This window comes from Phaseolus vulgaris, chromosome 10 (genome assembly GCF_000499845.2).
Source record: "Phaseolus vulgaris cultivar G19833 chromosome 10, P. vulgaris v2.0, whole genome shotgun sequence".
NCBI classification, from domain to species: domain Eukaryota; kingdom Viridiplantae; phylum Streptophyta; class Magnoliopsida; order Fabales; family Fabaceae; genus Phaseolus; species Phaseolus vulgaris.
The window spans coordinates 21,654,579-21,666,919 of record NC_023750.2 but is presented as its reverse complement, the minus strand read 5'-3'; the positions used below and the strand labels follow the sequence as shown (position 1 = coordinate 21,666,919).

Sequence of the window (12,341 nt, the reverse complement as noted above, 5' to 3'; positions counted from 1 at the left end):
GGACCCCGAGGGTCCATTCTGTTTCTTTTATGCCACCTCTTTTAAGAAAGTCCTTTTGCGTCTTCCTTTGTCAATTTTTGAAAAGGAGTTGTTAACCGAGCTCAACGTAGCTCCTGCCAGCTACATCCGAATAACTGGGCATTCATTCGTGCCTTTATTATTTTGTGTTCACAGCTCGACATTTTGCCGATTGTGGAAGTTTTCCTTTACTTCTTTGAGGACAAGCATTCAGACCGCCAATTATGGGTATCTGGAAAAGCTTTCCTCACACTCTTCCAGTCTTCTTACAAAAATTTCAAGGACAAGTTCCTAAAAATCCGAGCTACCAAAGGAGATCCGATGCTTGTGGACAGGTTTCCTTTATACTCGACCCCTGAACCAAGATTCTAGAGTGCTAGACACCTGGACGACTTGTCACCACAAGATCAGGGAGTATCTGAATTCTTGACGAACCTCAAGGTTTTTTTTGACACTTCCTTCCTCCTGAACAAAGAGTACCTTCCTGGTGTTTTGAAATCCTAGACTAGTACTCCTCGTTTCCTACCTTTGGTAACATAAACTCCATTACTGTGCTTAACCACGTACTTGTTTTTTTTTCTTTGCAGAAAGGATGTTGTCCGGCATCGGCAAATCATATATGGTTGAACGTATTAGAAAGATGAAAGTTGCTACCAACCTAAGCAAGGATTCTTCAACTAAAAAAAGGAACGCCCTGATCGAGGTCGTTCCCACCCCATCTGACGAGGATGAGCACACCAATTCAGCTTTGTTTTTAAGAGAAAAAGACGAGAAGTCGCTCCCCCCACTGAACCCTCCAACTCGGATGGTCGAGCTCCACATCAGGAGGTCCTCACCATCCAAGAGTGTGAGCTGAAAGCTCTCGCCGGGATGCTAGTTTCGACGCACTCGCTCACAACAAGGCCTTCTTTCTGATTCCTAAAGATAAAGCCAGATGTGGGTACACCGATCTCCACTTACACAAGTGAGGATTTGATGGGTATAGTCGTGACGAAAAAGTTTACCATCTATCAGGGTATACCTCCCCGCATTCCTCTTAACTGTCTTAGCCTCCATAGGCTCGACAACAAGTAACCCATCAGCTAGATAATGTTGGTAAGGTGTTATCCAAGTCTTTGTGGTGTCGACCTGCAAAACCTCAAGAAACTTATCTCCCAACAACCCATAGGTAGTTATCCTTGGGACTTTCAGGGTCTCGTGATTCATTGACCGATGTCTTCTCTCTTTTCCTGAGTTGATCCCCAGAACCTCCATGTGGCTGACATCGATTGGTTCTCCTTCAACTGTCCTGGGTGACTTCAATGTCTCCTGAATTACTAACCTCTGTCGACCTATCTTTCCCAAACTAGCCAACTTAGACAAGAGGTCTGCTCAAGATTTATGCTCTCTAGGCACGTGAACGAGGTCGAACGTAGAAAAGGTTGCTTCCAAGATCGTTACATACCTAAGATATAAGGCTAGCTGCGAATCCTTGGTCTGATACTCACCCATGACTTGCCAGTGATAAGCAACGAGTCACTCTTCACCAACGAACTCCCAACTCCCAACTCCTTGGCTAGCAACATCTCTGCTATCAAGGCCTCGTACTCAACTTGATTGTTACAAGCCTTGAACGCGAACCTCATGGCTTGCTCGATCAACATCCTGCTTGATCCCTCTAAAATGACCCCAACCCCACGTCCCTGCTGATTAGAGGATCCATCCACTGAAAGAACCCACTGGAAATCATTAGGATCAAGATGGGTGTCATCAGATGAAAGTTCTACCATGAAGCCAGCATATACCTGACCCTTGATCAGCCCACTAGGTTCATACTATATGTCAAACTCAGATAACTCCACCGCGCAACGGAGCATCCGACTTGCTTTATCGGGCTTTTGAAAGACCTTGCGAATGGGCAGATCGGACATCACAATCACGGTGAAGCTCTGAAAGTAGTGGCGACGTTGTTCAGCTGTAAACACCACGGCTAAAGCAGCTTTCTCGATAGCCTGATAATAGCCGGATACCGAGTTTTCGGTCCCTGCAGTACCTTACTCACAAAGTAAACTGACTTTTGGACCTTATCTTGATCTTGCAAAATGACTGAGCTAATTGCCCGATCTGTAATTGAAAAATAAATACGAATAAGGGTACCTGGGACTGGCTTACCAAGAACAAAGGAACTGACCAAGTACTATTTCATCTTGGTGAAGGCTTCCTCACATTCTTTGGTCCATACAAAACGGTTTTTCTTCTTGAGGCATTGGAAACAAGGATACCCTTTATTGCCACTGGCTGATAGGAAGCGAGACAGGGCGGCCATGCGCCCAGTTAAGTTTTGGACCTCTTTCACATTGGTCGCTCCTCATTCCTATGATTGCAGCGCATTTGTCGGGGTTCGCCTCTGTGCCCCTTTCATTTACCAAGAAACCAAGGAACTTCCCAACTTCCATCCCAAATTGTACTTTGCTATTGTTCTGAATAGCTCTTCTAGGTCGGCAATATGTCGATCCTTCTATTCTGACGTGACGACCATTTTGTCTACATATGCCTGTATGTTTCGCCCGAGCATCGAGGGGAGGATTCGATCCATCAGCCTTTGATAGGTGGCGTCAGCGTTTTTAAGGCCAAAGCGCATGACCTTGTAGCAGTAGCTACCGAACTCGGCCATAAAGGTTGTCTTGCTTTCATCCTTTGGGTGCATACGAATCTGGTTATACCCCGAGAACGCATCCATAACACTTAACAACCGACAACCTGAGGCATTGTCCACCAAGGAGTCTATGCTTGGTAAGGGGTACGAATCCTTGGGACAAGCCTTTGTTCAGGTCAATGAAGTCGACACACATCTTGCACTTCCCATTGGCCTTCTTTACCAATAGAACATTTTTGCAGCCTTAGGGTTTGACTAAGTCAAACCCGCATCCTAGGCTTGTCCTTCTAGAAACTAGGTCAAAATGCCTCCCAAAAGGGTTAAGAATAAGCTAAAATGCTACCCACACCCCCTATTATGCTAGAGGTACCTTATTCTAGCCTATATTTGCTATTTGGACCCATAAAGAGAGCCCAAATTAATTACTACATATTTGTATCTTATAAGAAGAACAAAAGGAAGAATAGTTGGTGTGTTGGTTTATGCTCAGCTCATCTGGTGAGGTTCATGTGATCCTTAGTGGGGTAACGAATTGGTCATTGAGATTTTGCATTTTTCTAATATAAATGCATCATTCACACTTCTTCAATCATGAAAATAAAATTTTAACTTTGTTAGGATTAGAAGTGAAAAGTGAGAGACTGAAAAAGAAAAAGAAAAAAAAGAGTAATAAAATGAAAACTCATTTTTTGGATAAGGAAAGATGAGTGCACACTGAAAATAAATATTAGAAAGTAAATATTAGAAAGTTTATGAATATTTTGATTTTTGTAATAGAATAATATATTTATAATTTATATATTTATAAATAATGAAATTATCTTTATGTTAAAAATGGAATATGATTATGTATTGGACAGGAGTGCTCGGGACCTCGGTCCAAACATTTGGGTTATGAGTAGAAGTGGTACAATTCAAATGACACATGAATATTTTATTATTAAATTTAAAAGATCATATAAATAGAAATTTTGTTATTCAGGTTTCATTTTAAAAAGAACCACCATCTCTCTAGAAAGTTCTTTTTCCTTTCCTATCCCTTCTCTCTAAGATTCTGACTTCCTCGCTCATCAGTTCGACGATTGGAGTCCACCATCAGACTCCTGGCAGTGAATACTACAAGACTGCCCGATCAGAATCTCTGATAGAGTAAGTTCATTTTTGCTCTTCTCTTTGAGTCAAATTTTGAACTTATTAGGTTGTTTTTGTTTTTTCTTTGCATGTGACCCTTTTAACTTCAGGGTTAATCTCTGTTAGCTCAGGGTCCTAGTGATATAGTTAGATTTTTTATTAGAACTTTGTGGTGCAGGTTAAGTTACCTTTGAGTTCTTGGTGGTTTTGGAGCTCTTAGTGAATATCTACTAAATTTCAGGTAAGGGAAGCTAGCCTTAATTTCCAATAGAATACTAGGCTAGAAGATCTGGATGTGAGGGTGACGTGGTCACCAGTCTCAAACTTTCTTCCAGGATTGTTTGTTTTAAGTGTATTAGAAATTGACTGAGATTTGAATGTGAAATTTGATATATGGTTGTTGTTATACAATTATAATGTTGTTAAGTATTAGTGGTTTGATGTTGATTTAGAGTAATTTCAGCTATAACAGGGACTTTGTTATTTTGGGTGCTCTCTGGTGTAATTTAAATCAAACTAAACTCTTTTCGTTCAATCCAAAATTTTTGGGTGCTCTCTGGTATCATTTAGATCAAACTAAACTATTTTCGTTCAATCCAAAATTTGTGGGTGCTCTCTGGTGTCATTTAGATCAAACTAAACTATTTTCGTTCAATCCAAAATTTGTGGGTGCTCTCTGGTGTCATTTGGATCAAACTAAACTATTTTCGTTCAATCCAAAATTTGTGGGTACTCTCTGGTGTCATTTAGATCAAACTAAACTATTTTCGTTCAATCCAAAAAATTTGGGTGCTCTCTGGTGTCATTTAGATCAAACTAAACTATTTTCGTTCAATCCAAAATTTACGGGTGCTCTCTGGTGTCATTTAGATCAAACTAAACTATTTTCGTTCAATCCAAAATTCCTGGGTGCTCTCTGGTGTAATTTAGATCAAACTAAAATATTTTCAATCAATCCAATTATATATATATATATATTACTATTATTATTATTTTAGCATAGTTTATTTTGGATTATTATTGTTAAATAACTTTTTGGATATATTTGGATTGTTAGAAAGTTTAAATTATATGTTATGATTGAATGGTGTATTGATGTGTTAAATGAAGTGTGCAATGATGTGAAAGTAAGATCAAGACATAGTATTTTCACGAAAGAAAATACCGTGTTGAGATTGTTATTAGGGTGTATTGATTTGTGAGTGTCCTGTGAATTAGATGATCCTGACTCTACTGACATAATGGAATCACATGGATGAAGTTATTCCGTTGGTGAGAGTCAATGGAGTTTCATATGACTTTGTTTGGGGTTTGAAATATAATCTGGTCTTTCAGGTCATATGAATTTACCCTGTCATATGAGTTGGTGAGAGTATATTGAGATAATTATGCGCATGGCTGTATGGATTTCACAACAGTAGTATGACAGGTGCAGGTCTCTGGATGCTAATTTCAATACACGAGTCTTCCGGAAGTAGAGTCAAGTGTTTATGTGATATGAGTCAGTGGAAGTCTGACATGTGAAAGATGAATATTGAATTTTAATAGACACTTGATGATTTGAGAATTTGTATGAGACTTGATGATTTGAGAATTTATATGAGACTTGATGATTTATGTTTATTAATTTAAAAATTGAAATTTTATAGAAATTTGTTTTATATAGCTAGCTTACCGTGTTATTTGTTTGTGTTGTTTCTTTATCTGTGATGATCGTGTATTTACACAGGAGCAGATGATGTTACAGGTGATAGAGCTCCTCAATGAGAAGCTGGATGATTGAATTAGTTTATTTGAAATTTGACTCTTTGTTTTAGATTTATGTAGATATTTAAAGTCTTATGAATATGTTTTGAAATATTTTAAGAAAGGGTTGTGGACATATTTGTATTATGTTTATATATTCATTTTAATAATTTATATAGATTATAGCTTTTAGATGTGAAAAAATATAGGGATGTTACAGCAAAAACATTGGTTTCTATTTAATGATTTTCGTGTAACGTAAAAAAAAACCCTACTGTTGATTAAACTTATAGCTAAACCCTAAACTTTTGTTTGAAAAAAAGTTTTCTAAAAGTATTGATAGAAAAATAAAAGTTTTAAAATATCTATTGACTTCCTCAACTTAGTGTACAACTAACTTTTAATAACATTACTTGATAATAATATTAGGAGATAAATTTATATTTATTTATTCACTAGTTAAATGAGATTTTTTTTTTCGTTTTGAAGGTTAAATAAATATTATCTCACATATTAAATAAATTCATTTATTATTAAATTCTTACAAGTTTTAAGTTATAAGTAATTTTGATCTTTTATAGGAGTATATTTATGCTTTATTGATATTGAATTTCTTGAAAATTCCAACAAAGTAAATTTGTAGGATCATCTTAATAACCAATTTATAAATAAAGAATGTAACATTGTTATTTTAAAAAAAGTTTAACTAATAGAATATACTTAGATATTAACATTAAAGTAAAAATAAAAAAGTTTTCCAATTCTACACCTGAACATTAAAAGAGTATTTGTATTAACATTAGAAAAAATGATTTTCATATTAAAAGTGATTTTTAAGTGATGTGGTTTATGTTATATTTTTGTTCTCGCCGGTTGACTCGCTTCGCCGGTTGATTCGAACACCAGCCTTTGACCCTCCTATCTCCGCCTGAGAATCGTACTTCCTTGATCAAAGAATCTCTCACCTGCAAAGACAAAAGGGCGTCTTGACGGTCGTTTGCACTTCGATGCTCAAGTCAGTATAAGGGCAAAGAAACACCAAGTGTATAAAGTAGTTTCAGTCTTAAAAACGGTGTACCTTGCTAGGGTTCTTAGCACCCTTTATATAGGTTGAAACTAGGATTTACCTTTGTTTCCTTACCCACGTCTAGGATTCCTTGGAGAATGTCCCTGCACCGCTATTACATAATCTTAGCGTTATCTGACACATGGAATTTCCCTTAACTGGAGTGCAACGACTAACAAAATAGCCGCCTGGGTACCAACTTATGCACCTAATCTCTGACGCCATCTGTTCTGCGGGTGCCCTAAGTGTTCACGTGCCATGCATGCAGTTTTCCTTGGAAACCCGAACCCTAATGGGCCTTAGTGCCTCCAAGGATTACTTACTCGTGCCGCGCCTGAATGTACTATACACACCACATGCATGAATCCCTCGTGACTTAGGCTTTTCTCATATCTGATGCTTTAACTGATAACTTAGTATAATTCTAGGGCCACCTTACGTGGCCCAATACAACTGTTCAGACCGTCGACATCCGATCTCTCCCTCTTATGGCGAGGTCTGATGTCGATCTCCAACGTCGAAGTCTATGGTACTGATGTTCAAAGACTGACCAACACCCTGATATGTGTATCTGGGACCCACCTTACGTGGCCCATCTTTGCTATCAGGCACCGGTGTGCGATGTCTGATGTTAGTCACTAGAGTCGATGTCCGAGAAATGATCGGGAGTATTTTTTTTTATAAAAATAAGTTAATTGTAAATCTTAATATATGTTTTCTATTCAACCTTAACAATTATCTAAAATAACTTTATAACTCAGAATAAATTTTGGAATCTAGAATCGATTTCTAAGTTAGTCATATCAACTTTTTCTTCTCTAAAACGATGTCATCTGGTATTTTAATATGATTATGAAGAAACTAAAAAAAAACACTTAAAACAAAATCAGGTTGAAAAAAAAGAAGAGAGATTAAAAAATGTCACGGGTAATAATGAATGATGTGATAAAAAAGGAAAAAGAAAATATAGAAAAAATGATGTACAAAAGAGGAACTAAATATATATTTTATATATTAATTTTTCAAACTAAATTTATATATCCTCGTCTAAATAGTACATACACACTTGTTTCCCTCCTCTGTCGTGAAAGCCAGAGACACATGTGGGTGTAGTTGTACACTTGTACTTGTACTTCCCTTTGTCTCTGACTCCATTTTTTTTCATCTCTTATAAGTTACTTATATTACTACCAATTTCAACTTTGTGTTCTCACGAAACTTCTATGTGTAGCAGAACAAATTCTGCTCCTGTTTTATCTATCTACGTCATCATTATTGTATTCCCACAAAACGTAGAGTATTTGAAGTAGTGTTGAGAAGGAGATAAATAAAAAGAAACAACTTAAGATGAGGTCACTTTGTTCAGATTTATGGTGCTTGTGGACCATTACATAATACAAAAGTAAAATGAAATTTTCTTGATGTATATTGTGAAATGTAAAAACATTGCTTTTGGAAGATGCCCAACAATGATACAGGTGAGAAAAAAGAACTTTGTTTTCTTCGGGATGTGTGGGATTTTAAAATTGAAGCTTTAAAACTTGATTATTCAAGTGGGATACTACCTTGGTTGTTTTTCTTGAAAAGATGTGCTGATTGCTTGCTTGATTCCACCTTAAGCTCTTTCCCGATCTCATAAAAACAGCAGTAGTCGGATGAAACAAAAAACATGAATAGTGTTCTGGTAAAGGAGTTGGATTGAGACATTATCCTGGTTGACTCGATAATTTGTTTTGTTTGTGACCATTTTTTTTTTATCTTGATCTTTCACTTTTTGTTTTTAAATTTCACTTTTTGTGTATAAGTTTCCGCTCATTCGGTATAAAAATATAATAAATATTATAATAATAATATATCTTTGTTTTAATTCTTTTATATATTCAGAGTTTTGATTTTATTGAATTTTTTTACTATTAAACCGATATTAGAACATGTATCATGATTAACATTCATATCATTTAATTTTCTTACAATTTAAATATGTCCTAAGACTATTCTGCCCAAACCGTACATAATAAAGAGAGCAACTAATGAACTATTTCGTCACTAGATTTGGACATGCTGCAACAACAAAACATTTTGCTTCGATTTGAGGGGAAAGAGACTCACTTTCTCTTTGATCACCTCTGACCTTTAGAATCAAAAGATATGAACAAATGGCCTAATTAATTACTTGCTAAAGAACTTTGTGATTTTGTTCTCTTTCCAGTTTTCTTGCAGTGCAAGTGGGTCACATTGTGAAGGGATATATGTACTATAATCAAGAGAGACACTAAACTGAGGGAGCAGCATATTCAAAAGAAGACTAAGAGTGAAATTAAAAGAAAAAAAAAGGTAAATCTGATTGTGTGGGTCTAAGCATAAGTCTGATTAATTATTGCTTTAGTGCAATTACATTATTTATACGCATAAAAACTCAAATTATAATATGAATAATTTTACCGAAACACACTCCAAAAAAGATGAACCTTCCTCACAATCAAATAGTGACGAAGTGCATCAAAATATAAATGCACACGTTCAATAAATATATTTAAGATCATTAAGTTATTCTTTTAATATGATATATCTTATTAGTGAGAATAATTTTCCAATTATTTGACTATGATCGTGTAACACTCCTTATTACTAATGAAATAATATTTTCAGTCTTTTTTTTTTAAAAAAAAAAAAACAATGTATCCATATATATTTGTCATAGTATATTATTTTTGTTATTGATTCAAATTGACATAAGTCTTGTTAATTTGAAATAAGACCTATTAATAGATCAATATTGTGTGATATAATTGACATACAACTATATTTTTATATATCCGGTTAGAATTTATTTTTTAATTATATTTATGTATATATGAAATAATATTTGTATACTCTTAGATAAATTTAAATATTTTAAAAGATTTAATCTTTACTTATACTTTCGATTGGAATCGGGTTAAAAGATACCTATAAATAGGTATTAGGGTCATATATTTAAATGTTTTTTTTTCTATCATTCAATCTCCCGTATTATTAAGATTTTAAGGGTTATATTACAAATTTAAGAACTTTTATTATTTTAAATTGTTGATTGATTATACTTATAAATCAGATACTCCATGGGTTATCCACCTAAAGCAAAATTTGGCAGACTCACACGTCCACATCTATCCTTTTTCATTCATTCAAAAATCAAAATCAAAATCATTGAACAAAGTTCATATTCTTCTCTCTATATAACAACGTGTTAAGTTCCCCACCATATCCAAGTCAAGTTCCACTAGCTTTCGCCTCACCACTGCAACACCCTTCTAGCAAAAACAATGGATTACATTCACCCTGCCTCATCTGCAGGATCCTCTTCAAAGATAAACAGAAGCAAGGAGAAAAAGGGTGCTAAGAAATGCAAAGGAGTGAGGCTCTCCACCGATCCTCAAAGCGTGGCAGCAAGAGAACGAAGGCACAGAATCAGTGACCGGTTCAAGATCTTGCAGAGCATGGTCCCTGGTGGAAGCAAGATGGACACAGTCTCCATGCTGGAGGAAGCTATTCAGTATGTGAAGTACCTCAAAACTCAGATTTGGCTCCACCAAACCATGATCAATTTCTTTGATGATAACGACTCACTTTCTCCTATCTACCTTAGTGATTGTTACTTCCCTTCTGACCCTTCTGAACACTTCATTTCCCCTCAGCAAGATCCACAGCTTGATCATAGCATGCACAATTTTCCTCATCTGCCACAACTACAATGCAGCTTCCATGGTGAAGACACAACCTACTTTGACATGCCTCTTTAAAATATTGGCCTGCTTAATTAGTCTCTTAGTTTCTCAACCCTCTTTGGTTCTATGTGTACTACTTTTATATGGGCTATGTCCATTGTTGAGAGTATGGTAATCAAGTTAATGTATTTTTTAATACGTTTATGACTGCTATATATATGATCTTATATATATGTGTGTGTGATTTTGGGAAAGCTTAGTGTAGAATTTAGATGTAATTGTGTAATGTGGCGCGTGGAATTGTTAATTAATGTTGGCGTATATATGTAACAAACACTTAGTTCTTGCTGCAGTTATGTGAAATGGTTGTGGCTGTTTATTAGCATATGTTGAACTTTTTTCTAAGTGGAAGAGAATAGGGTTCTTGCTACTCGTAAGCCAATATTTTTTAATGCATTCTCTAACAATCGATTTTCTTTCCACCTCTCTTCATTATACTCACTTTTTTTTCCTCTTCACTTTCCTCTTCTCTGTAATTGTATTTTGTTTGAGAAATTTGGCAAGAACCAATTTAATATTATCTCACATGATTTGTTAATATTTTGGATTATTATATCTTGCGTTGCATTAATTAAAAAAAAATGGCAGAATACAACTGTTATCATCTTTTTTAATTCGTATGATGTTTTTTTTAATGAATACTGAAAACTTAGAAGTGATAGCTTCAATTTTGTAAAACTTTATTATGTGTACAGGAAAAGAGTGTTTGAGGGTTCGGGACCTCGGTTATTAGACAAAAGGGTGCGACATGAGTTTAGTCTAGATGTTGGTCAGTCCATAAAAGATAGAGAAATATTTTATCTCTTGTGATATTATTCTGAAGATAAAAGATATAATTGTTATCTCTTGTGATGATATACATGTCAGTTGCATAATAATTAATAGTTGTTTTGAATAAAAGACAAGTATGGAAGAATAATATTTTTAGTTCAGATTTTATTCTCTCAAACGAGAACATGGTGCATGTGTGGATATAAAAGGGGTCAGATGAAGGTACACTGTTTTTGCACACTACACTGAAAACTGTTTACTTTTTGTGAGCCCTCTATCACAATGGAGTCACTTTTCAATTTAACAGAGAGACACAAATCAATATTCAACTGCGACAAAGAAAGAAGTGTTCAACCTAGTCAACCGGCTAGAACAATTTCTCTGTACTAAAAGGTGTGATATGTGCTTTTGGTTCGAATATTGTAATTTTGCAAGAAAAGGATTGGCTAAATTTCATGAGTGTTTTTTGAGATAAATTTGGATAAAGGAATCCAAAATTTATAATGCTTATATATAAATAGATAGATTAGTCGGTGGTAATTTTTATTTATGATTGTCGTTCAAAACTTGTAAACTAATGTTATATCGATGGAAGAAAAATTAAATAAATTCACACCTGAAACAGTTGGAATGTCAAACGCAATATGTGCTTAATTTAAGACATAAATTTAAGAAAGGTTAATTTGAAAACTGAAAAGTAAAATAATATTTAATTTAATAAATAAATTTAGAATATGTTAATTTGATAATTTACGACCCAAATTATAATTGAGATATAACTTAATATAATTTTAAAATTATTTTATCTTTTTATAAGTGTTCATATTTTAGTAAAAGATTTTTTTTACTTGTAATCTCGTGCAGATTATATTGTATATAATTTTTAATGTAATAAACTTAAATTTAAATATATAATAAAAGATTAATTTATAATTAAATATTAAATAAATATTAAATAAATAATATTAAAAATTATAATGTGATTATATAAAAAATATACATTCTAATATATCATTAGATAAACGAACTAGTTTAATTTTTATTTTACTTTTACGTGCTAATTTCAAGAATACAATCATAACTATTACAAGAAATAATGTTTTGAGGGCCCTTTCATGCTTAGCTAGGCACTCATACGCTGACTTTACAGAGAAACAACCAGATTCATCACTTCTCCATACCTGGGTGTCCACCTCATCCTTCCTAA

General features: G+C 34.5%; 1 protein-coding gene across 1 annotated transcript; it reads left to right on the top strand.

The window, feature by feature from the left end:
* Window positions 1-9,901: 9,901 nt before the first annotated feature.
* LOC137816698 (transcription factor LAX PANICLE 1-like) lies at window positions 9,902-10,378 on the top strand. Its single transcript, XM_068619961.1, has one exon. It carries the CDS (start codon window positions 9,902-9,904, stop codon window positions 10,376-10,378), a length of 477 nt encoding a protein of 158 aa, XP_068476062.1.
* The last annotated feature ends 1,963 nt before the right edge of the window (window positions 10,379-12,341 follow it).

Excerpts from the sequence above, each read along its gene's own strand:
- LOC137816698 (XM_068619961.1), top strand. The coding sequence starts at position 9,902 with ATGGATTACATTCACCCTGCCTCATCTGCAGGATCCTCTTCAAAGATA.